The following is a 27246-nucleotide window of genomic DNA, read 5'->3' on the forward strand; positions in this document are numbered from 1 at the left end:
TAGAATTGGCTGACATTTGTCCACAATATAAAACAAGCAAAGCAAGGTTTAGGTGGGCCTCATGTATGCGCCGACGCGCGTTTCGGTGAATGCACCGAAATGTGGGTGCCACCTTCCTCAGGGCAAGCAGAGACCATGTGTCAAAGGGACCTGTGGAATCATGAGAAGCTAATAACGCCGGTTAGATGCCGTCGCTTCAGCCAATAGTTGGAAATAGTTCCACTGGCGGGAAAACCCGCTCTCAAAGTTAGTTGCAGATCTCTTACTGGGTGCGCTCCAGGGGCGGAGTGATAGAGTGGCCGATTCTTTACTAGTAGAGCTAGAATGGATAGCTTGGGAACTTCTGTCCAGAGTCTTCGGAATAACCGCTTTAGGCAGAATTAAATCAAGACTGATACGGTACGAGTCAGCGCGATGCTCAAAGTGCAGCGAGAGTCCTCAGGTGAAAAGAATTCGGCTCTCTCTCGGCCCGCCTACAGTTGCCCTTCAAAACACGAAGGGCGCTGTCATACCAGGGGCTCGACTCTCTAGAGCTAAGTTTGCTTGCCATGATGGGAATCAGTGAATCAAGCGCCCTGGTAAGCCACTGACAGAACTGGTCATAACCCGTTTCAACGTTGTCCGAGGGTCCCAGCGGATCTACAGCCAAGACGTGGTGTAGGTCCTCTAACCTGAGTTTGTTCCAATGCCTTCTAGGGACTGATCTAGCTGGGGGAATAGAGGGAATCTCAGGCAAAGGGGCCCGGATAGCCACTAAAAAATGATCCGTCCACCCAAGGGGTGATATGGAAGAGACTGTGGCTTCCGTAAGATTAGTGAAAAAGGGATCCAGCGTATGCCCTCCTACATGGGTGGGTTGTGCTACCTTTTGAGACAGTTGAAGGGCCTCGAGGTCAGCTAAAATATTATTGACAGCCGGCGCGCTCTGATTGTCAAAATGGAGGTTGAGATCTCCCAGGATAGAAAAATTGGCACAGCCAATTGCCAAAGAGCTAACGGCATCAGGGAAAGCTTCTCTGAATGCAACGTCACTGCCTGGGGGTCGATATACCACCATCCCCGAGATCGAGAACTGGGGGCTGATCAAGATCTTAAAGGAGGCGCTTTCACATCCAGCAATATTTAAAGCATTCCAGCTACAGGAGAAACTAGATTTAACAGCAAGGGCGATAACCCCTCCTCTAGTTGAGCGGTTTAGAGTGAAGATGGAATACTCAGGGGGGAAAGCCAAGTTAATAATGGCTGCGTCGTCCTCCTGCAACCAGGTTTCCGTGATGGCAAATATATCTGGGGTCTCATCTTGCATGAGGTCCAAGAAGGCTTGATGGTGTTGCACCAAGGACCTGACATTCAGGCTAAGTATTCGAAGTACATGCGCCGAGCCATTACTTCGCGAGGCGGTAGTGAAAGGCCACTGGCGGGTGTGTGCGGGAGAGCCAAGTGCCCATCCCTTGCAGACACACCGATCTGGGCCGCTTAACGGATGGATATGTGCCTGATCACACTTCGGAGTGGTCAATCCAATGGACCGCAAAGTCTCATTGGAATAGGTGATCATCACGACACCAGATTACAAAACGTGCCAAAGAGAAACCCGCTGCGCCCCGTGCGTCCTAAGCGCGGACGGGCGCAGACGGGCAGGACTCTGGCACGACTCCGGCTAAGCGACGGCGTCCCACTGCGCGACCCCGCTGCGTGGGGGGAGCGACTTTAAATAGGCGTCCCGCGAGGCTGTCCGAGCGCAGGAACGCTCACAATGGCGCCCGCCGGGAGATAGAGTGCCCAACCAAAGATGGCGCCCAACTAGGACTACCCCCGTGACCCGGACCCACCAAAACGGCGGTGTTTTTATAACAATTAAGTGCGGTAAGAGGGAGGGGAGCACCCTACCTGGTCCCAGTTAATAACAAGGGCAAGTAAATTAAATAAAAGAAAATACAAAAACGGGAAAGTTTAAAAGTCACACAGCGTTAGCAGCAGCGCAAGCGCAGCTATACAGGTACCTTGTCCAGGCCAAGTGATCGCAATCAAACATCAAAGCTGCCGCGAAAGTGAAAGTGATCGCGATCAAGCGCAGTGCGCGCCCGTGCCCATGCACTGTAGCTCTAGGCTGGCCATGGCAGCATTTTTTTAAGCCCTCACAAAAAGTCTCGCCAGACCAGCGCATGCGCTGGGTCAGGCGAGACCTAAAAATGGGGGTTTTGAACTAAGAGCTTGAAGCTCACTCACCCTCCTTGCCGAGGTTATGGCCACAAGAAATACAGTTTTAAAGGATATCAGCCTCAAAGGACAGCTATGAAGGGGCTCAAAAGAGGACCCCATCAAAAAAGTTAAGACAAGATTAATGTCCCACTGTGGCATTACAAAGGGAGTAGGTGGAAACCTGTTAGTAAGACCTTTGATACATCTTAAACCAATAGGAGACTTAAATAACGACGGCTGATCTGGAAGACACAGAAAAGCTGATAAATAGCCCTTAACCGTGGCCACAGCACAACCTTGCTGAGCCAAGGAAAGAGCAAACTGAAGCACATTGGAAAGATGGGCTTTTAAAGGGTCAATGGATCTCTCTCCACACCATTTTACAAACTTATACCACCTGTAGGAGTAAATAGACTTGGTGGAGTGTCGCCTGGCCAATAAAATAACATCCACCACATCAGGCGGGAGAGAGAAAGAACTCAGGTTGCCCCGTTCAATCTCCAGGCATGACGGTGGAGGCTCTGGAGGTGGGGGTGTAGAACCTGCCCCTCCGACTGCAAGAGGAGGTCTGCCCTGAGAGGGAGACGGAGCTGAGGGTGCGATGAAAGGTGAAGTAGATCTGTGTACCACACCCTTCTTGAACAATCCGGGGCAATCAATAGAACTTGGGCCCGGTCTTGGCGAATCTTCCTCAGAACCTGAGGAATCAAGGGTATGGGAGGAAACGCATAAAGGAGTTGCGAGCCCCAACTCAACTGAAACGTGTCTCCCAACGCCCCCTGCATCGGAAACTGGAGACTGCAGAATGACGGGCAATGCGCGTTCTCTTGAGTGGCAAACAGGTCCACCCGAGGAGCTCCCCACGTCCGGAAGATGTGCTGAACTACCTCTGGATGAAGCCTCCACTCGTGGTCGGCGGAAAACTGTTGACAGACTGTCCGCACGTACGTTCAGCACCCCGGCCAGATGATTGAGCGTCAAGCAAATCCGATGGTCCTGAGCCCAGGACCAGAGTCGCAAAGCCTCTCTGCAGAGACGGTACGACCCCACTCCTCCCTGCCTGTTGACATACCACATCGCGGTAGTGTTGTCCGTCAGGACTTGTACCGACGGACCGCGAAGGGAAGGGAGGAAGGCCTTGAGCACCAAACGTATCGCCCGCAATTCTAGAAGATTGATATGAGACAATCTTCCCTCTGGAGACCAAAGACCCTTGATCTCCAGATCCCCCAGATGAGCACCCCACCCCAGGGTGGAGGCATCCGATATCACTGTGGCCACTGATGGAGGAAGATGAAAGGGCTTTCCTTGAGACAGGTTGCCCTCCACACTCCACCAAGACAGATCCGCTGCAGCTTCTCTGGAGATCCTGATCGACTCCCTGAGATCTACGCTGTGCTGATACCACGGCCTGCGGAGGCACCATTGGAGCGCCCTCATGTGCCAGCGTGCATGGTTGACCAACAGAATGCAGGAGGTGAACAGACCGAGCAGGCAAAGGACCTTCAGAACTGGAACAACCGCTCCATTATGGAATAAAGGGATCATCACTTGAATGTCGAGAATTCTTTGCGGAGGAGGAAATACTCGACACACAGTAGTGTCCAGTACCGCCCCTATGAACAGGTTGCGCTGAGAGGGCACCAGGTGAGATTTGGGCACATTGATCGAAAAACCCAAGTTGAATAACAGCTGAGATGTTACCTGCAGATGACGTTGCACCATCTCTGGGGAATCTGCTTTCAGGAGCCAGTCGTCCAAGTAGGGGAAAACCGGAATCCCCGACCTCCTGAGATGGGCAGCCACCACCGCCATCACCTTGGTGAAGTCGAGGTGCAGTAGTAAGACCAAACGGGAGAACCGCAAACTGGTAGTGTTGCGACCCAACCGTAAAACGGAGATACTTCCTGTGCGACTTCAGGATTGGAATGTGGAAATACGCATCCTGCAAGTCGATCGACACCATCCAGTCTTCTTGCTGCAACGCTTGAAGAACCTGTGCAAGGGTTAGCATCTTGAATTTCTCCTGTTTCAGGTAAGAATTCAAGACTCTGAGGTCCAGGATTGGACGCAATCTGCCGTCCTTTTTGGGAATCAGGAAATACCGGGAGTAGCATCCCTGACCCCTTTCCTGCTCTGGAACCACCTCTATCGTATCTTTTTGTAGCAATGCAATAACCTCCTTCTGCAGAAGAAGCAGATGGTCCTTGAGCAAAAACCTTAGCAAGGAGGGTAATGGGGAGGAAATTCCCGAAAGGGAAGGGCGTACCCATTCTCCACAAGGTTTAAAACCCAAAGTTCCGCCGTAACGGATTTCCAATCTCGCAGAAAGTGGGACACCCGACCCCCAACAGGCCTCACATGATCCAGGATGCGGGATCTAGGGCTGCTTCCCTGTAGGTTCATTGGGAGCCGAGGAGGCTGAAGAGGAGGAGGGATTGCAACCAGAACCACGCCAACCCCTTTGTCTTCCTCTATATGATCTATAGAGAGGATTTTGCTGCTGCTGTTGCGGAGGTTAACAGAAGGAACGAAAGGATGACCTCCCAAATCCTCTATACTTCCTGAAGCCAAACCCCTTTGACTGCGTCTGCAAACCTAAAGATTTCGCAGTAGCTCTGCTATCCTTAAATCTTTGCAGGGCGGAATCCGCTTTTTCCCCAAAAAGCTTTTCCTCATCAAAGGGTATGTCGACCAAGGTGGCCTGAACATCAGCAGAGAAGCCGGAAGAACGAAGCCAAGCCTGCCTTCTAGTGGCTATAGAAGATCCCATAATCCTAGCCACAGAATCAGCCGTATCTAGGCCCGACTGAATAACTTGCCTAGCGGCAGCTTGAGTGTCTGCCACAACCTCCATAAAAGAACCCTTTTACTCATCAGGCAGTTTAGGGGCTAACTGCTTCACAGAGTCCATCAAAGCATGAACGTAGCGGCCCAATAAGCAAGTGGCATTCGTTGATTTAAGCGCCATACTTCTAGAAGAGAAGACCTTTTTAGCTGACTGTTCGATCTTTTTAGAGTCCCTGTCAGCTGGAGCCTGTGGAAAAGTACCTGAAGATTGTTTCGAACAGGATGCCTCCACTACAAGACTCTCTGGAGAAGGATGCAAGGAAAGGAAGCTCGGATCCCCTGGAGCCACTCTATACACCTCCTTGCCACTGTTCTGGAAACCGCAGGTGAAGAAAGCGGCTTGCGCCAAACGTCCATAACAGGCTCTAAGATAGCCTCATTAAAGGGCTACAAAGGCTCAACGATTGAAGAAGGTGAATGAAGGACTTCAGTCAAAAGGTTTGGCTTGTATTCTGCAGAAGACAACTGTAAGTCCAACAACTCCGCAGCCTTCCTGATGACCAAATGGTATGGAGCCAACTCTTGAGGAGGAGACGACCTGGAAGAAGAATGCTCCCATTCAGGAGTAGTGTCCAACCCACTTGCCTCCTGAATGCCCTCAAATTCGTCAGTGGAGTCACCCACTTCACCTTCCTCCACTTCCTCTGCCCGATATTGCTCTTCCTCTACAACCCTCTGAGCTTCTCCTCGAGAGCGGATCCGAGGACACGGCGTCGGTGGCGCCGTACGCGGAGTTGGAGGCACCGAACGTTGAGTCGGCGGCGCCAGACGCGGTCCAGATGGAGTCGGCGTCGTGGGAGGCTCCGATGAAGGCAAGCGATCCAGTCGAGGCCGGGAGGAAGGCTCTCCAGACGGCGCCGGGAACTGCCATGATGGAGCCATCGGCAAGAAGGGCATAAAAGGTGCCTGAGCATAATGTTGCGGCACGCCCAAATTAAACACCATTGGATCCACGGGACGCTGCATGGGAAGGCTGCTCTTTGGAAAACACCATACATTGCATTAAGGAAATGCGTTGGATCCGCACCCGGAGTCACCTTCTGGCACTGGCGAAGAATCAACAACCTGCTCCGGCTTGGCGTCAGAATCTGGAGAATCCACTGGCGCCGGAGACTGCGCCGGAGTTAACTTGGGCGAAGGTGACTTCTCCGGAGAAACACGAGGAGAAGGGGAATGCGAAGGAGAGACGAATTTCTTACTTCGACGTCGAGGCGACGGCGACCTCGAAGCCTTACTCTTCGACGATCGGCGCAGAGAGTTATGTTTCCTCTTCTTTTTGTGTCTTCTCGACTTCGAGGAGTGCGAAGTCGACGACTCCGGCTTCGACTTGTCTTTTTTCCTACCTCTGCTCTAGTTTTTCGCCTTAGCCATGAAAAGCTTTGCTTCTCTCTCCTTCAGTGCCTTAGGATTCATTTTCCTACAGCAGGAACAGTCCTCCACATCATGGTCCGACGAAAGACACCATAAGCAGTCTTTGTGGGGGTCAGTGATGGACATGTGACCCCCACATTCCCTACACGGCTTGAATCCTGCCTTCCTTAGCCTAGACATGATAAATCCAGAAACAGTAACTCACAAGGAGACTACAAAGTAACAGGAGAGTGCTGGAAAACCATTACGCGTCGATGGCGCGGAAAAAAGGGAACTGACGTCATCACGCCGACGTGGCACTCTTATGGCTCCGGTGACATCATACGGAGTCACGAGCGGAGCCAAGGTATTATGACGTCGGCGTGGAGAGCTGGGGAAAAAAATTCTGTGGAATGCTGGCGCAGGGGATATTCACAAGGTGAGGAATCCACTGGTAGATGTATCAATCAGAAAGTTCAAAATATTTGCTCCCAACAGGCTGGAGAGGGTATAACCAGCACTTCTAGAATGTCACTGCTTTCTGTTGGTGCCTCTTGCTTGTGAGGTTTGTTCCCTTTTAGGTGCTTGCGTTAAGTAAGCTGCTGCTGGTGGTGGTGATTTGTATGGCTGTTGATAGGAAGGTCGATATTGCTATTGAAGAGGCTGGTATTGTTGCTATTTGTATGGCTGGTATTCCCCCTCTTTACGAGAACAAAATCTCTGCCTTGAGCTCTTCGAAAAGACGTTTTCCTTATTTGTAGGGTACCCAAGGATCGTATGGTATCTGTATCTGCCGTGATCGCCTGTAAGGCGTCATCAACATGCTTCACAAACAAAGCCTCTCCATCATATAGCATGCCTAGGAGCTTGCTCTGGACTTCAGGCCTTAGCGACATGGCCTTTAACCATCCTTGCCGCCTCAGAACAGCAGCTCCTGCCAGCTGCCTGAACCCAGTCGATGCTATATTCTTAGCGGAGACTATTATTTCTGAAGAGGTTCTTTCGCCCTCCTTAAGAATTTTCTTTGCTTCCCCTTTAACATTGTTAAGGAAAATATCTATGTAGGAGGCGATGTCCGACCACATTTGTCTGTCATACCAGCCTAAGATGGCTAGTGAATCAGAAGCTCGAATAGTAGGTGCTGAAATTGTAGAGAATGGTTTACCCAGATTATCTAGGCTCCTGCATTCGCTACCTGGTGGTGCGGGTATGGGCGTCGAAGTATTCTTAGACTGGTGCTGAGTCACTTATGTTACCATAGAATCTGGTCATAGGTGCCTAACCAGATACATTGACGCGTTTTCCGGCCCCTACTAGTTTTTGTTTATCCTTGGCAGCACAGTGGAGACTGTTGCAGGGCTCTTCATTATTTTTGTTCCTTCTTCCCAAATATAGCCTACTATTGGGATCGCTCTATTCGTTTTCTCAGGAGGCTCTTTAATGTCATAAGAAACAGTCTGACTGCTTAATAGTTAAAGGTAACTGAAATATTTTTGCAGCTCTTTCCACGAGATTATGGAGACCTAGGATGTCATCAGGTGGAGAGTCCAACGTTTGTGCTGCAAGTGGAGATGGTGCCAGAATTAAATAATCATCCTATTCATTGGGAATAGATTGAAAGTCTGGGATTTTCCCTTCCTTTGTCTTCGGGAGGCACTGCTATATTGGAAGCTGAAGTCCTTCTTTATGTTAGAGGTGTAGTTATAGGACGAGGAGTTCTCGGAGTATGGGTTTGAGGCAGACGCATGGACTGCGATGGGGATGTTGCCTTGGTAGGTTCTGGAAATCGTAGTCCTGCAACATGCCCTGGAGGTCTTGAACCAAAGTTAGAGGAACTTGAATCAAGCCTTCTTGGAATGGAGGGTGACTATAATGTTTGAAGTGTGCAAGCTTTCCCATGTATTGGTCTTGAAGAATAATAGTCTTCAGAATACTCTCCCTCATCCTCCTCTTGGTACACTCATTGTCTGAATCATATGCATCAAGTAGGTGACTCAGCAGGAGAGAAGAGACCTTACTTGAAGATGTATGTACGGGTCGTAAAAACTCTAAAGATATTATGATCCTTGTCGATGGTACTGGTTTTATCATTTTCAATGGTGGAGACCTCTTTTCCGCCATGGAGTGTGTCATCGATTATTTTGTTGCCGGTGGTGGTTTCACTGTCATTGACGGTGTCGTCGATGACGATGTGCGTGTGTGTTGAGTGTCCTCACTGACTATGTCTTTGTCGACAGGATCGTTGTCATGGTTGTTGTAGAGGTCATCGGTCTGTTCGATGGTGATGTTCTATGGTGATGTTGTAGTCATCAATATTTTAAGTGCCAATGTAGATGTCATTGTCGACGGTTCCAAGGAGGATTTTTTTCTAACTGTAAAGCCAAGTTGGAGGAAGGAGTGGTTCGCTCTGATTTCGCAGTTGAGGTTTTCTCTTTTCTCGCCCTATGAGAATGCTCTTTTGATGTCCTCTCTTAAGGCCATTCGAGGCGATTCCAATAATCAATGGTCACAAGACCTTTCTCTTTTTTGTGACCTTACTTGAGATGAATCCTAATTATCCTTGTCCTCAGAAACAATATCCTGTTTAGTTTTAGATTTCAGCAGCTATATAACAAGCCTCACCTCTATATCTTTAAGAGTCTTAGAGTAAGAAGTGAGGCAGATTTTACAATCCTTTACTTTGTGGGCAGGCTGCATGCAGTAAATACACTCCTTGTGTTGGCCTTCACAATTAAGTCTCTTTTCCCACAAGTTCCACTGGGTCTGAAAGGTCCTTTCTTTAGTGACTGACATCTTGGTTAGTCAGGTGCTGGTAGATGTAAGTTCAAGTTGCTCTTCCAGATGACTAAAAGGTATCAGATGAGTAATGCCAGTGAAAAGCTGAGCAGAGCTCAGGAAGACTTCCTTTACATGGCGTGTGGTAGAAAATCTGAGAGAAGATCCTTCTGTGGGGACTGTTGTAAAGGGTGATGTTGCCTGATTGTGTATAGTTTGGTTCCTTATAAATGATGTGGATAAGTTAAGCAAATTCAATTCATAAATCTTTATTTGGATAGTGGTGTATCCATAAAAGCACAGTTCACATAATAACAGAAAAAAGCATACAAGTCCATTAATCATAATATCATAAGAGTAAAATCATACATAAGCAAACATATTATGAACAGGTAAAAACAGTTACCAATAAAAAACTCTTAATTTAAATCATTCTAGAATATTGGTGGCTGATTAAAAAATGAATCTACAGACAATATCCATTGGGTTTACATAAAAAATGATCACAATGTATAAAAATTATTTCAATAAAAACGGGCATCAAAGCGCACATTGTGTTGCGTGCGCGTACTGCTACTTTTAGAAAAGTACCTACGCGAACAGTTAATTCATCATTTTCCAGCTTAAGAATTTCCATGTAGGCTGCATCAAAACAAATAGGCAAGATTTTTTTTTTTTTTAAACGGTATCAAAAACTGTTTTGTGTATTCCCAAAAAATAAGAAGTGGGGTGTTTGCCCGCTCCTGCCATCGCAGGGGCATGGTAATTGATCTAGATTAGCACTGTACCCCTGAGGGAAACATAATAAGAATTTAACTGTGCCTGTCCTTAAACGGAAGAGAAGTCCTCTCTACCTACGACCTATTGATTTTAAGATAACTAGATGGTGTATTTGATGCATCCTCAATAGACACGTAAGTTGCTACATATGTTTTCTGGGCCTTCCTTTCGTGTCTTAATGTTCTAAATTGGACGTAAAGGGCCCCCTGAAGGACTTTTTTGTTCATATCAATTTCGGTAGGATTTGAGAAGACCAGTGCATGATTAATACTACTCAAGCTCTCCTTCACTGCTGCAAACCATGGTATTTACCTTTCCTTGTCGCACTTGAGGCAGTCTCTTATCTCTCTAGTGAGGAACGCTGCTGGGTTTTTTCAGATAGCAAGCCAAAAAAGGGCCTTTATGTAATCTTCAAAGTAATGTAATTTTAATTCGGCATGACAAACATTGTGATGTGGAGATCGGTGCTCCCAAAAGCTTTCAGAAGAATCGGTTTTCTTTATCTGGGTACTGTTGCTCTTTGTGTAGCTCCAGACCTCCGCTCCATATGTTGCTGTTGGGATACCAAGTGTTTTATAGATTTTCAAAAGCGCTAAAATTACCCCTGTTCTTTTGGGCTGCGGAAGGCCGAGAATTTAATTAATAGCTTTAGAAAACGCATTCCTGCTACATGGTCGACCCAAGAACTGTTGGCAGTGAAGACCAGCCCCAGGTAAGGAAAAGTGCGAGTGTGTTGTAATTTTTGATTATCCACAACAATGGTGTTTTAAAGATACTTTTTCGGCCCACAAAGTAGCCTATCAAACCTATCCCGGGCCTCTGCCATTGCAGAGCCTGTGTGCGTAGTGTTACTGCCGCTGTGACGTGGCACCTAAAGTGTGTGCCATGTCTGTGACCCCCCTTTTACTGCAGGTCAGTCACCCCTAAGGTAGGCCACAGCGAGCCCTATGGGCAGGGTGCATTGTAGGTAAAAGGTAGGACAAGTACCTTAAGTGTGTCACATGTCGTGGTAGTGACAAACTGCCATTTTAGTTTCTCACTACTGTATGGCTGCCCTCCCATAGGAATGCATTGGGGATTCCCTGATAAGTGTTTCAGTGGTAATTCCTGATATGAGAGGAGCAGCGTGGTCAAGTTTGGTATGTTTGGAATAGTAATCATAAATGCTTTGCAATGGTGTGCGCAGATTTATTATAACTATTTTAGAAATGCCACTTTTAGAAGTTGGCATTTCTGTGTGCTATGTGTCTGCCTGCCTGATGTGAATTGCATGTCTGGCTTTTGAGTGACAGGGGAAGGTGAGGTGTGTGCGGCTCCAGGAGGGGCAGGGTGAGTCAGCGCTAGGCTGAATGGGACATCTGCATTTGGAGTAGTGGGAGGAGAAGTCCCTGGTCCCTGAATAAGTCTGTGCCTAGCCGGTACAATGCTGGCTCCGCCCCCTGTGGTGTGTCTGATCACCAAGCTCCCACCTGACAAAGGGGAAGAGGAGCCCTGTAAACAGAGAGCTCCAAAAAAAAAAAAAAAAACAGAACCAGTTGGGACTGGTTCCCCCCAAGCCCTGTGTTTTGCAGACAAAGGAGAAATGTAGGGGCTGTGATCCCCATGAAAGTGCTGTTCTTGTGACTGGGGGCTTGTTGCTGCTGCTGGGCTCCAGGAGGAACAGGAACCACCACGAGGGACTACCTCCCTGCTGGAGGGCCCTGTGTGCTGGCCTGCCTGGGCCCAGCCTTTGCCCCCTGGACTTTGGACTCTAGCACCTTGTGAGCGCTTTACTTTTATTCTGAAAAGCGCCATCTTTTTATTGCTAAGAGGAGCGCTGGTGCCTGGCAGCGTGCCGCTGTGAAGACTGCTGGGGGAATCCTGGCGTGGGGATTCCCCCACCTGGATACCAGAGAAGCAGGAGCCCACCCGCATTGGAGATTCCTTTAGTTTTGCGGCGGGAGTCCAACCCGCAATTGCAGCTGCAGTGGTGCTTATTTACAAAGCGTGTCCCCACCCCACATTGACGCTTTTTGTGGCTGGTGCCCACCCCGCTTGTGAGCTTAGTTGGGATGGGGGAGCCCACCCCACAATTATCTTTAATTGAAACAGGAGCCCATCCCGCATTTCACCGCCGCGACCAGGAGAGAAGGCAGTGTGACCGACCCGGAAGCCAGGCAAGCTGGGCGCCGTTGGAGGAAACCAGAGTCTTGCGGGCTCCAGGGCAGAGTCCTACTGGGTGCTGATGAAAGCCCCAGACCACGGAGACTGGAGGAGCATCCAAAGCAGGCCGGTGAGTGGGGCTGCCACACGTGCTTGTCGGTGCCTTGCCCCCAGCCAGAGGAGGGACCAGAAGAGCCCCGGTGAGAAGAGCTCCCCGAGGCACATTGTCGGTGCCTGAGCGGTCCTGCATAAGAGTGGGCCGTTCCAACGGTGGGGCCATTTTCTTTCAGAGTACCAGTGGGGACCCAGTAGGCACAGTGGTGCCAGGGCTAATTTTTACCCAGCTGCTCCTAGAGAGCGCTGTCAGCTGCAGCATTTGGGGGCTGAGTTTGGGAACATGTTTAGTGTTGCCCATGCACAGTAAGTGCCAGTTCCGGATTCCTAGCTGCCCTGCGACAGCGCAGGCAGCAGCGTATTTTGGGGGGGCCAGATTCTTTGTGGATGAGAAAGGGGTGAGTTGCACCCCCACCCCAGCGCACTTGTGTTGAGCTGCATGGGCAGCCAGAGGGCCAGTTGGAGGGTCCTAGAGTAACGCCCGTGACATTTCTGGACATAGGGCAGTTGAGCCCCAGTGAAAGGCCAGTTGGCCAGGGGTCAGGATTGGTACCTGTGTGTACCCAAAAGGGCACAAGGCCCCAAGGTGCTGTGTTACTGTGGTGCCCTGTTTAGGCTTACGATGCCTATTGCGTAATGTGGTTATGTTGGTGATTTATTGCCCAGTGTGATTTATGTGATGCCTATGACAGATGTGATTTATGCACCATGATTATTGCCTGTGTTATGGCTGGTGAGGCCTATTGCACAACGTGTTTATGCTTGTGAGGTTTGGGCCGGATGTGTTGATGCCTAATGTCATGCTATGATATTTTAGGATGGTGTCTAATACTAATATGTTAATGCTGGGGTCATTATGGTACCAGTAGTTACTGGTTGTGTTCGATATTTACTACCAGCATTCTGATGGTTCTGACCATGGCCCGATTGGCCTGGTCCTGTGTATAATCCCATGTGAATATTGCCTAGTGCCAGTTGGCACAGTGTAAATGTGATATTATGTTTATAATCTGTTTATGATAATGTAAAGGCTATTTTTGATATAACCTTGTGTGGAGTTCCTTTTGTAGTGTGCCTGGTGTGTGGCTACTGTGTGAGTGTGTTGCGCAAACGCTTAACACATTGCCTCTGGGATAATCCGGACTTCTCGTGCCAAGCTACCAAGGGGGTGAGCAGGGATTATCTTCAGCATGTAACTCCCTTGCCCTGACTAGAGTGATGGTTTCTGCCTGGCTTAGGCGCAAGCCCTAGCCAACCCGAAATCCCAATTCCATTTCTAACAATGTGGATAAGGTAAGCAAATGAAGGGCTTTTAGTCATTAAAGGCTATGGGTGCTTTATTGTACTGCTTTATGTACCATGGGACTTCTACTTCGACAACGTGGGATGATTCAAGCATGTGAATCTATGAAAGATCGAATACTGGAGAAGCATCATTACCTCAGAAAGCCAGAAATGGTTGGTCAGTAGAACACAACACTCTGGCTCTGCCAACAGAAACATGCATGGTGCGCCTGAGGTACATTTGCATGATGTTTATTCCACCAAGAAGCCAAAAGAACAAACAAAACATGCCACAAAACATTCAGATAGCATTCTGTACTTTTTGGGAAAAAGCGTGGGCGTGTGGCATCAAAACAGCTTGTACCTAATGCAAACCATGAAAGGTTTACAGCCACCTGGAGGTTGTAGCTTACTTAGGCACCTGGTAGGGAAATGTTTTAATTAAACAAGGGAAATGGCTCGAAAACTGTTATTCATTGACTTTAGCATAATCAGGTTCAAGTGCAACGAGGCCAAGGAGCACCTGATCAGATGAAAATGATAAATTAGGCCTTTGCATTTCTCCTCCAGTTTTTGGTGTCATTGCCTGTAGTAAAGTTCTGCCAAAGGCAGTTCAAGAAAGCATTATTGGCAGCTCAGTAAGTCTTTTGGTGTTGATTAGAAGGATACTACTTACCTTTGGTAAAGCTCTTTGTATTAGAGTCTATCAAACCGCAAATTCCTCACCTTTTGAATATTCCTCAGATGTCAGACTGGATACGGAAGAACTTCAGCAGTACTCCTAAATGCCGGTAGGTAGAGGCAATGGCTGTGTGCCGCCGATGTTCTGCGCTGGAACAGATGTGCATAGGCCTATATAGGTGCCATCTACATATGCAGACATCAGTTGCTTTCTCACTTTTCCAAGTCAGTAGATGCGGAGCCCAAATCAGATTCGTTATGACCAGTGTGCAGATACTAAATTAGGAGCGTTCTATATGAAGGGAGTTCAGTTCACAAATGGGGAGGAATCTGCGATTAGATAGACTCGCTACCAGAAAGAGCATTCTAGAAGGTAAATAACTTGAAGAGGCCTCTAACCGCAGATTCGTCATCCTCTGAATAGATGCCAAATCAGTAGCTCCCAGATAGTGCTACTGTGAAGTGTCTCAAACCAAAGATGTCACGCATGAGGTAGAGGGCAACGTGCCGTCTTGACAGAACGGACTGTCCAAACAGTAGCACCCCGTAACACCTACTTAGCTGACTGGCGAATGTCCAGAAAAGGCACTATGCATGCCAGTGCAGCGGTACCAACCTTGGCTCTACAAGAATGAGCCTGCAAGTCCCAAGAGCTGCTTTTTAGCCACTACATAGCAGATCTTAATGCAGAGTACAACCCAGCAAGGGATGGCTCTTTTCTCCACTACCTTGCCTCTCTTTGCTCCAGTGAATCCAATTAAGAAGTGATTGTTCACTAGGCATTCTGTGATACGATCGATGTAGATGCTGAGAGTTTGTTTAGGATTTAGTCAGTTAAGTTTCTCTTTTCCCTTAGAGGGGTAATATGAAGCAAAGAATGTGGGCAGAGTACAGGGTAGCCCGACATTAAAGGAAGTCACCACCTTTGCAAACAGAAGGCTGTAGTCTGAAGAATCACCTTCTCGGGGTAGAAAGTGGCATAAAGAGGATTAAGGGAGACTGCTTGTAGTTCACTCACCCTCCGTGTCCGTGCTATGGCAACCAGAAAGACTGTCTTGAGGCTAAGCAACCTTGAGAGGACAGATGTGCATTGGTTCGAAAGGAGAACACATGAGAAATGTTAATACTAAAGTCAAGTCCACAGGGGTAAAATGAACGGAAAAGGGGGAAACATGTTGTAATCCCTTCTGAAAATGCATCATAACTCATGATTTAAACAACACAGGCTAATATGGCAAATGTAAAAATGCTGAAAGAGCCAACAGGTGCTCTTTAACGGTCCCCAAAGCCTCAAACAGCGTGGTATGAAGTGTGTCAACGTGCACTAGGCCACAAACTTGTCCAAACGGTGGGCGTATACAGACTTGGTCGAGAGACGCTTGGCTGCCAGAATAATATCCACAACCTTGGGGGAGAGATCAAAAGTACTCAACTGCTGCCACTGAATATCCAAATATAGAGGTGACTTGTGCATAGGACTGGGTGCAGAACCCTGTCCTGCTGCTGCGACAGGATATCCTCCGAAAGGGGCAGTTTGATGGATGACAAATGCTCATCCCTAGGAGTTAGGGATAATATACTCTATGAGCCAATCCTGAGCCACTAGGGTGACTTGGGCCAAGTAATTCCAGATTTTGTTCAGAACTCAGGCCAGGAGAGGTATTAGTGAGAAGGCATACAGGAGCTCCGAGGTCCAATCTGAACGGGCACTTTGGTAACTTCAACGTGCAGAACTGCTGACATTGTGCATTTCGGTGGTAGACAACTCAAGCCAAGGTTCTTCCCATTCATGGAAGAGACCTTGTGCCACCTCCGGATGTAGTTGCCATTCATGATATGCAAGGCTTCAATGGCTGAGTGTACATGCTCTGACATTCGAAGATCCTGCCAGGTGTTGCACCACCATGGAAATTCGCTGGCTCCAGCCACATCCTGAGATGCTGGGCCTCCAGGCACAAGGCCCACTGCCCCACCCAGCCCTGCTTTCTGTAGTACCACAGGGCAGTGGTGTTGTCTGTGAACCAGCTTCTCCTTGATGGGTGGCAGGAAGGCTTTCAATGCCAAGAGAATAGCTAGTGGGGCCGACAGCTTGATGTGGAGTTGAGCTTCCACCAGAGGCCTCTGTTCTCCACCTCTCCTAGGTGGCCTGGCCACCCCACCCTACCCCAGAAGCAAATGACCAGTCACCACTGTCAGCTCTGATAGGGACAGGGAGATGTGTCTGGAGCTGACCCTATTGTGGTCCAGCAGCCACTAATGCAGATCTTTTCCAATTACCTCCAAAATCTAGACAGGATCGGAGAGATCCCCACTTGGACTTCAGATCTCACTGCAGACCCTGCATGTGCAATCTGGTGTGATTGACAGTCATCCTCACTAAAATCCAGGGCTGAAGCTGAAGCTGGATCATAGCTGAATGTCATGGACTCTCCGCTCCAGGAGATAGGCGCAAAACCACACCTTGCCCAGCAGCCAGTAGTCAAGGTAAATGAAAACTGGGACCCCTCATCTCCGAAGATGTGCTGCAACCAACACCATAACTTTTATGAACCCCTTGAGGAGCAAAGGTGAGGCCAAAGGGGAGCACAGGTAACTGGAAATTCTACTGCCCCACCTTGAACCACAGATTGCACCTGGGGCCTGCAGGACAGGGATGAGAAAATCAGTCCTGCAGTTCCAACACTACCATCCAGTCTCCAGGGCCGAGGGCAGAAAAAACTTGGGCCAAGGTGAGAGTTTAAAATTTGTCCTCCTGCAGGAAGACATTGAGAGGGCAAATGTATTAAACAGGGCGGTGGCCTCCATCCATTTTTAGCACCAGAAAGTAGCAGGATTAACAACCACGACCTACTTATGACATTACCACCCTCTCTACGGCTCCTTAAGCCAAAGGAGCCTGCACTTTCTGCTGTTAAAAGAGAAAGATGGCCCTCCGTCAGATGTTCTGTGGATGGTGGAAGGGGTGACTGGGTTTTGAGGAATGGTAATGCGTAACATCACTTTGGGATCTGCAAAGCTTACTTGTCCGACGTGATGGCTTGTCACCCTTGCATAAGTTTAACAAAATTCAATAGGTAGTAGTGGTCCCTAGAAGGGAAAGTACCGCACAATCAATAAATGATAAGTATTACCATCAAAAACAGTCATGTGTGGATTAGTAGATTTTCTATTCGTGATTAGATTGGGGTGCTGTTGCAACTCAATACACCTACTACCAAAAGGTGTCACTAACACATTAGAAACTAACGTGTATACAAGTGTCAAAGAACAGAGCTATATTCAGCACTCCCCTCAATGATTCTAATAATCCAGACTGTACTGGAAAAATGTATAGTCAATATACGATTCTATTTGCCAATTAAATTATTTAAATAGTATTGCAGAGACGACCCAATAGTAGCTCAGCACAAAGTATAAAGAAGTCCCAAGTAGTCCAAACATTCTGTTTGTTGATTTTATTCTTTTTACAGTACTCCCAGCACGAAATCTGCCATTTGCCAACCTGTGTTTCGTCTATTACAAGACTTTTTCAAGGCGATAAGTGTAAGGTTTTCACGGTGTAGTCTGGAGTAAAGTTTCATACGGCGGCGTCCTGTGCCCTATTAAGACCATAGGTGTCAAAAGATATTTGATAGTATAAAGAGGCTTGTCCAAACACGCAAAGAAATGGTAAATGAATCCTCCACAACTTATTCCAGTTTGAGATTGTTAAATCCTAGCAATCCCTTATCTCTCTAGCACGTATGTCTAATGCTACTACAAGCTGACTCTGTATATGGGCTAACGTCCTGTGGCAAAACAATTTTCGGCTTCAGTATCGTAACCAAAGTGGAGCGTGCTGCCAAGCTTTTATTCCCAGTGTTATTTGGCTCCTTCCGTAAGTTTCCGAAAATCACGCTCCACTAAGTGGAGAAACCCTGATGAGGTTCTGACCACTCGTCCTACAGAGATCCAACGCGTGTTTCTTCTCACCGTTCCTAATAAAGTGCATATGTCTGGCTGGCTGCCACAAGACGGCCAGCACAAGAGACATGCATGCTTTAAACAGTGCAAAGGCAGTCCTCTGTCCATTACTCATCCCAGCTGTCACTCAGCAGGCCCTGCCCCATCCTGATGCTCAGTTCAGAATGGGCTGATGAAAACAAAATGGTAATGAATTACAATTTCATTTTTGATTTCTGGGGCTTTTGGGGGGACTTAAGTGAGGTAACACGTCTCTGCTCCAATGGAGGAGCGGCCCCTGCACTGCTCAACTTCAAAACTGGAAGCAAGGCTTTTTAATACCAGAAGGATTAACTTTAGGTCCAATATGTTAATGTGAAAGGAGTATCTGACTTGTCCTATAAAAGGAGTTGGTAGAGACTGCAACATGAGGGGATGGCAGACAGAAGGGGCATCCCAACAAGAGGTTGAAAACGTGCCTATCATGGCAAGATCAGAACCACAAAGGATTTCAGGGACGTGGGTTTGGGTTGACAGTCAAACAGTTGGTACCATTGCTACAACAGATGTAGCTGCAGGAAAGTCTTTGAGCTTGGCCTGGGATCCCCTCTCCCTTCATGCCATACGTAGGACACTTGGACTCCCATAATAAGCTTCGGGAATTGCCAGGGTGTTCCAACCTTTTGGTCATGAAATGGTTCATTATTTAGCTTAAACCCATTATGTGGCTTGAAGAAGGGGAAACTTTTGCCAAGGTCGAGGATCTCATTACCTACTTTTGATGATACGCTAAATCGCAGGTCATAAGAGAAGCAAGACAATGTACTTGCCTGATCAGGCTGGGAATGAGACAAGACTGCTCAAGCCAGCTGATCCTGGGTGGGGACGCCATACAAAAGGTAGCAGAGTGTAGGTGGGCTCCAGCTGACTAGCCCAGAAGTAAAAGAGGTCAATACATGCTAATGATAGGTTACAAGACATGAGTGGATTAAACCTACAGTACAGGGGTATAGGGGGTGTAAGCTACCTTAGCTGAATGAAGAGGATAGTGATAGAGAGAAAAACACAGCAAAAGAAAGGATCAAAAAGATTGAAAGATACAACAGTAGTGGAAGCAAAACTGTGGTCGGACTTTGCTACACCTAACAGAAGCAGGTTCTGAACAAAAACAAACAGGGAACTGGCGAGGTCACACCTACTCAAAGGGAAAAAGGAGTGACTGTCTAGGATGCCTAAATGCTTAATAATGGTGGGCAAAGCTTGGAACTAACAGATTTAGGAGAAGTCTGACCATTGCAGTAGGAGCAGGTACTCAGAAGTTGAGAATTAAAATGAAAAGGGATTTAAGAGTACTACCAAATAGTCAGGCAATATGAAAAGAGGCATTCTTTTAAGGAAAAAAGCTGGCAATACAAAGACAATATCTCAGGGGAGAATGCCTGGCATGAAAGACACTGCATCAGATATTTCAATTTGTTACAAGCCTTTTATAGAATGACTGCAAGGATTCTGTATCAGCATACTTTACAATTAAGATAGAAGCAAAATAGAGATGTTAATAAGAAAATCCAGTGGGTTATCTCAGTGCACCATGTGGGAAATTATTTCTCAATTAGGTAGCCTTGAAAGATGATAAATTAATGCAGGAAGTCTGGAAAAGGGAACCCATGCTAAAATGTGTGGGGGGATTACTACAATATAGCAAGATGGGGAGAACGTAATGATATAGGGTAATAATGGACAAGGGGAACAGCTCAATACATTTTAATCTAGAAGTGAAAGAGACGAGGTAGAACTGCAGAGGCAGTGATGTATTCAACTTACAATTTCAGACTGGGAGGAATACAGTAGATTTTTGAAAGATTTGTTTGTTGTCCGCAGCAAAGACCATACAGAGCATGTGCGCTCTTGAGTGTGTTTTTCTCCTCGTTCCTTTGCATTGTTGCAGAGGAATGTTCCAAAGAGACAGGAGTATGTGTGCTGCACCAGCTTAACCTGCAAAATAAGAAAAAATATGGCAAATTCAAATGACATCAGCTAACAACCATGCAATGTAAATATCGAGCACTACAAAAAACACAATAAGTCTACTACATATAGAACCATTTAAGGAGTGTGGACATGAAAAGCTAATGTACGTACAAATACTTGCAAACAGCATTTATGCACAGTTAGAAAAAACCTAAAAACACGATGTTTTATACTTCCCACAACCCTTCAGCGTGGGTATCGCACAGTACAGCTTAGTCAGAACTACAAAAAAGCATTTGGGGCATTAAAAAGCAATACTGTCCAAGAGTCCCCAGGTGGTACACTTGGTATTGCCATTAAATTCCACTGAATATTTTGACCCACAAGTGAGATGAAGAAGCACTTAAACAACAAAAACAAAATAACAAAAATAATTAATGCAAACATTACTGAGCTGAGATTCACAAGCTGTCCTTTTTTCTGTACCTACCTCGAATCCAAGTGGGGTGGTCTGAAGTAAAACATTGTGAAAGAAGTATACAATTTAAAATTTCAGTACTTATTTTATTAATGGCCACTACATAAAACAGCCAGTAGGACTTAGAACATACAGCGCACTGGCATAAAATTTGGTGCACTTAAAAATAATTTTTAACCACAAATAATTTTCTCAATTATGCTTTGGTTCCCCAAATTATCCAAGATATAACTGATGTCTTAATGAAAGACATCAAACCATGATACACAGTTCTAAGAGAGCAAAAGACAGGATGTGGGAAAGGCACAAAGACAGCATAAAATGTAATTTCTCATCCATCCCTATGACCACTTGCCTCACTAATAACATCACTCCAGCATTCATAGGTCAGGAACACTCCATCCCCCTGCTTAGCCGAAATATACATGTATGCATACTCGTTTCCCGCATTGAACCTCCTCCACCAACTTTGTTCTTTGTATGTGGTAGGTACGGGAAGACAGATCTATTCAAGTAAAAGAAGCATCAGGGTCCATGTTTGGCTTTAGGAAAGCGGATTTATTATTTTTTAAATATATTCTTGAATATCAGCAAAGTGCAGGTAGAAAACAAAAGACCAAGGCTTTCTTGGGGGTCATTAGTAACAGCTCAGTACCTTTCACAACGTGACCACCCACTGGGGAAAGATTTTGAACATTTACCCATTTAATGGTAGTATCAATTTATAGAGACATCAGCACCCACTTGGGTTTATATTGGGACTACAAGTACTTCGGCACAATACAATATGGACTACATTAACCATGAGCCATATTTTGCCAACACCCACTGGGGCGAGTCTTGTTACTTTAATAAATCAGGTGTTCCGACTAAAAGCCTACAGTCTCCATATTTGCCAGTGATCAAGAGCAATGTTAATGCTCGAAACGCGTTTGGCATTTTGGTACGCGTGTGGAAGGGCTTTGACTGCTGCTGCCGGTGGTGCTTGTGTGAATACCTCTCCGGGAGTGGCATCTACTTTGGGGCAAACTTGTTTTGTGTGAAAATATATATGCACAGACCAGAGTTTACGTGAGCCATTGGGCTCAATACGTACGATCATCACCAGAGCAGAGTGCAAACAAGGCACTTTTTCTTTCATATCACTAAAATCATGGCAGACGAGTTTATGAAGGGGCGTGAGGAATCCGCCAAGGCAATTTTCAGTAAAACTCAGTCCAATGCACAAACAGGTAATGCCAAAACGGACACCATACAAATCAACCTGAAACAAAAAATCAATATCTTGGAGCGTCTAAGACGGAAAGAGATTAGTAGATGGTGGGAAGCAACTGCCTTGCAGAATTATGTGGATGTTAACCGTATTCCCCGGGGACTGCGGATCTTTATCACCCCCACGCTGTCAATACCCAAACCACAGGTATTAAAAGACTGGGTCGATAACACAACAGCCTGCTCAAAGAGAATGATAGAGATACTGATCATGAATGCCTGGGATGAACATAAAGACTTACTCAAACAAATCCAGGATCTTATGGAGGATTTCAAAAAAGAAAGTAATCAAAAGGAAGTTGATGAAATGATCAAAACAGTCGATGATCGCATGAAAAACTTTGAGAAAGACGTCATAGCAAGAAAACAACGAAAGTTTACACGAGATGAAAGAGACTATGCGTCAGGACGAATATTAACTTTCGCTAAGAAATTTGACAAAATAAGAACAAACCTTGCAAAAGATCAAACACTGAGTCTCCTTGAGTCAAGCAGGGAAGGATCTACGACCGACCTCAGCTCAGACCTAGAATCCTCTGACAGTATCGCTTCAATGAGTACCGACCAACAGGTTTTTTCCAAGGAGTTACGGCTTCTCCAAAAAGCAAAGGAACAATCAAACCGTGGGAGACCGAAAAGAAAAAAGCAAGAAAACACAGACAAAACCACAAGAGAAACATCAGACGCAGGAAACTCAAGGACAACTGGAATGGGAACAAGAGGCCAGAAGACATCAACACTATAATGGAGGACAATACATCAAAAATGACGGTAATTAATTTGACTAAAAAAGTACTTAACAAAGATGAAATCAATGTATTAGAATTAGGCTTATCCTTTTGTCCAGAGATGCGTTTTGATTATGCACAGGCACGTGTTGACTTATATAAATTTGAAAGGAAGTTGAAATTATGTAAAATGCATGCTAACAAAAAGACCGAAACAACATTAAGAGTACCAACTACTGACAATGGGGGTTTATCGATTGGTGACATACCCACATTACATACCATAACAACCCTGGGGGAAACAGAATCTTCGGTGGGTACTGATAGGATGGTTGACCCCCTTGAATGCTCCCAGATATCCCAGATTATTACTACCCTTGATTTAGATACTAGGGAGACCACTAGTACAGCATTTAAAGCCAAATCTAAGTATATTCCAACATTGGCCAAAGATAACATTGATGTCTTTAGTGACCTAGTGGCACAAGATTTCCTTGATCTTCTCAAAAAGGAAAATTCACAGAGTAACAATCTGACTAAGAACCAGTGGGGGGTGGTCAACAGTTTACAAAAAGATCAGGAAATAGTGATCAAACCCTCCGACAAGGGAGGTAATGTTGTCATTATGACAAGATCGATGTATACCAAAGAGGCATTACGCCAGTTGAATAACCCTACATGCTATTGTAAAGTAGACAGGAAATACACTAGTGACCTAAAAAGAACTTATCATGACAAACTTCAAACTTGGCATGATAAAGGCCTACTTTCATGGGACGAGAAACAATTCCTCACAAATAATACTCCAACAACCCCGACACTTTACCTTCTTCCGAAGGTACATAAAGACATGATCGAACCTCCAGGGAGACCTATCGTCTCATCAAAAAACAGTTTGCTTGAAAATACTAGCACATATGTGGATCACTTCCTTTTTCCCTTTGTCAAAGATCTCTCATCCTATCTTAGAGATACCACAGATTTTCTATTGAAAATCAAGGATGTTAAACTAGGAACAAATCATTGGATGGTTTGTCTGGACGTAGAGGCATTATACACCAGCATCAGACATGATGATGGTGTGAAAGCCTGCAAATTCTTTCTCAAAAAACGTAGAATAGAACTTCTGGAACACACACTCATGCTTTTGGACATGATCAATATCTGTCTAAAGGAGAACGTTTTCATGTTTGAGAAGGAATTCTATAAACAACTACAAGGCACTTCCATGGGCACCTGCTTCGCTCCCAGCTATGCCAATCTTATGGTAGGCTGGTGGGAGAAGCAGGTGCTCTGGAACGAACAAACTGAACATTGGACTCTATGTGTATCAAAATGGCTCAGATACATTGATGACATCTTTTTTGTATGGGAAGGAACAGAGGCTGAACTCAATCTGTTTATCAATTGTCTTAATCAGAATGATGTCAATCTCAAATTCACTAGACACTACAGTCAAGAATGTGTCGATTTCCTTGATCTTAAACTCAGTAATGATAACGGCAGAATTAGCACTAATCTTTTTAGGAAGAAAACAGCAGGAAATTCAATCCTGCATGCTGCCAGTGCACACCCACCGAGTTTCAGGTGGGGAATCCCCTATAGTGAATTTCTAAGAGCTAAGCGTAACTGCAGTACCAACCCAATGTATGAAAAAACGAAGCAGGAAATGAAAATGAGATTCAAGGAAAGAGGGTACCCCAGAAAAGCGATACTGCAGGCTGAAAAAAGAGTGGATAGTCAATCAAGGGATGAAATTCTCAACAAAACCAAACAGACTGTAATTATTCAGACCACTCCCAAAAAAACAGTAAGATTCATAACCAAATATTGCAGTCAATCCAATCAGATGCGGAGTATCCTGAAAAACAGATGGGACATCCTTAAACAGGACCCAATCTTGAGAAATGAAATAGGGGCCACCCCATCAATTACATACATGAGAAGTCCATCTCTCAAAGACATGCTGGTACATAGCCATTTACAAACGAAAGAAACAAGCTGGCTTCAGCAAATGAAGGGTTTCCGAAAATGTGGGAACTGTAAGGCTTGTAAAAACAGCAATAATGTATCAGAAGTCACACTCAAAAGAACAAAAACGCTCTGGAAAATTCCGAAACTCATTACATGCAATACTGACTTCGTGGTGTATGCAATAGTATGTCCTTGCCAGCTATGGTATATCGGATCAACCACCTTTCCGATTAAAAAACGTATCCTAGAACACTGGCGAGCAATCACGAATTGCGACCAAACTTACAGCACGGCAAGACACTTCTCGAAGGAACATGGGGCCGACTGGACCAAAGCCAAATATTTTGGATTGGATACAGTCAAACCCAATACTAGAGGAGGGAACCGTATTGCCTCTTTACGCAAACTTGAATCACGTTTCATCCTCCTAGCAGGCACCAAATTTCCGGATGGCCTGAATCAGGACGAGGAACTTTATTCCCACCTCTAATGAGACACCAATTGATACTGAAACATAAAGACCTTGGTGGGCTACTCATGCCCTGCCCATATCTCTCTCCCCCTTTTTAAACCCCCCCCCCTAAAAACAAAAATGCACTTTCGTTTTTTCTGATTATAATTTATTGAATGTACAGGATTTAGGAAATCACATGTAACCAGTGAATGTGAAATATAGCTATGTCCTTGAACAATAGTTGTGTTAAACTATGTTATTAATCCAATCTGTCTCTTTGATTCTATACAGGAACATCACTATGAATTCACCTGTATCTCACATCAGTGATAGAATTACGAGCACCGGAGTTCTCCCTACTCCAAGTCAACATTTGGATAGATGTTCAAAGGGCACTAGACCCTTCATCACATTTTTCGTCTTATTTTTGTGAGAAAAAATCTTTTACATTATTTTGAAACCACACCAATTTGGTCACATAGTTTACCAATAGGCACTAGTCCTTCATGACATGTAAACATATGCGAAACTACACCTTTGCATATTCACCACTGGTTATTGTCACGAACAAACAATGAAAAGAATTGTATTGTCAGTTTATTTTCTGTACTTCTCTGGAATTGTAATTCTGCGAATATTACAATTATACTAAACTGTTGTATTATGTACAAACAAACTACCAATTGTTTATTTCTTCTATGTCTATGCATTAAAAAAGTGTACTCACCATTTTTAACTGGTGCAAATGGAGACTATGGTCATGTGACCAAGACCACGGACGTGGTCGAAACGCGTCGTCCTCTTCTGCCCTGTGAGGAATAAAGCTGCTTTGATGATCGAGTGGGCTCGTGTGGATTCTTTTCTTGGCCAGGAATCAACTGTTTCGAAATATATATATATATATATATATATATATATATATATATATATATATATATATATATATATATATATATATATCCTCTCACACGTACAATCCGGCGCAATCCTTTCCAGATATAACGAAGGAATCACACAGGAGCCGTGGCCTCTATTTTTAGTGCAGGTTTATTGCAGACACAAACGTCCGACGCGTTTCGGAGTAGGACACTCCTTCGTCACGGGCAAACTTTGTGCATTTCAACTTTGTTAATAAAGATAAATTAACATGTCACGTGATGTAATGAACATAAACAAAATACTTTACATATTACAATTCATATGGGTATTTACATTTTTGAAGTTAACTCAAGGTAAATTCGTGTAAATGGTAAGTATAATGACTAGCATGTCAAGAACAGTATATTCAAGGGTTTTACGGAGATCCGCAGTTTATAAATAGCACGCGCAAAAAGCGTGCTATTTATAAACTGCGGATCTCCGTAAAACCCTTGAATATACTGTTCTTGACATGCTAGTCATTATACTTACCATTTACACGAATTTACCTTGAGTTAACTTCAAAAATGTAAATACCCATATGAATTGTAATATGTAAAGTATTTTGTTTATGTTCATTACATCACGTGACATGTTAATTTATCTTTATTAACAAAGTTGAAATGCACAAAGTTTGCCCGTGACGAAGGAGTGTCCTACTCCGAAACGCGTCGGACGTTTGTGTCTGCAATAAACCTGCACTAAAAATAGAGGCCACGGCTCCTGTGTGATTCCTTCGTTATATCTGGAAAGGATTGCGCCGGATTGTACGTGTGAGAGTTTTGGGGGTGGCTACCCCAGCCGTGAGCCCGCCGGATCAGAGGCTTGGGAACAGCTACAAACTTTGTGTATATATATATATATATATATATATATATATATATATATATATATATATATATATATATATATATATATATATATATATATATATATTCACAGAAAAAACCATAGGTTTCACACATGTTATAGTTAGCGGAAATTTTACTGATAAAAAACCAATGAAATTCCCCCGTTATAGTTAGTGCAGGCAACTATAACTCACGCGACCGCAATCCTCTGCTGATGCTAATACTGTATTTAGACACTTATTTGCCCATGTCTTCTTCCATACATTTTTAGCTATACATATATTACAAATATTTTTTTTTCATAAAGACACATATGTCATCAGCAGAAGATTGCGGTCGCGTGAGTTATAGTTGCCTGCACTAACTATAACGGGGGAATTTCATTGGTTTTTTATCAGTAAAATTTCCGCTAACTATAACATGTGTGAAACCTATGGTTTTTTCTGTGAATTTGCAAGGTTTTTTAAATGCTAATTCCTA

At 45.2% G+C, this 27246-nt stretch overlaps 1 protein-coding gene across 8 annotated transcripts in view; it reads right to left on the minus strand.

Annotated features, from left to right (window-relative positions):
- MTMR3 (myotubularin related protein 3) overlaps positions 1 to 27246 on the minus strand; it is a 1575327-nt gene that overhangs the window by 378943 nt on the left and 1169138 nt on the right. For all 8 annotated transcript variants that reach the window (XM_085633882.1, XM_085633880.1, XM_085633884.1 and 5 more), the window contains one exon: positions 19945 to 20115. In XM_085633882.1, coding sequence (XP_085490008.1) covers positions 19945 to 20115 — 171 coding nt within the window. The remainder of the gene's footprint in view (positions 1 to 19944; positions 20116 to 27246) is intronic.

The sequence above is a fragment of the Triturus cristatus genome, chromosome 11 (assembly GCF_964204655.1).
Source record: "Triturus cristatus chromosome 11, aTriCri1.1, whole genome shotgun sequence".
In the NCBI taxonomy this organism is placed as follows: domain Eukaryota; kingdom Metazoa; phylum Chordata; class Amphibia; order Caudata; family Salamandridae; genus Triturus; species Triturus cristatus.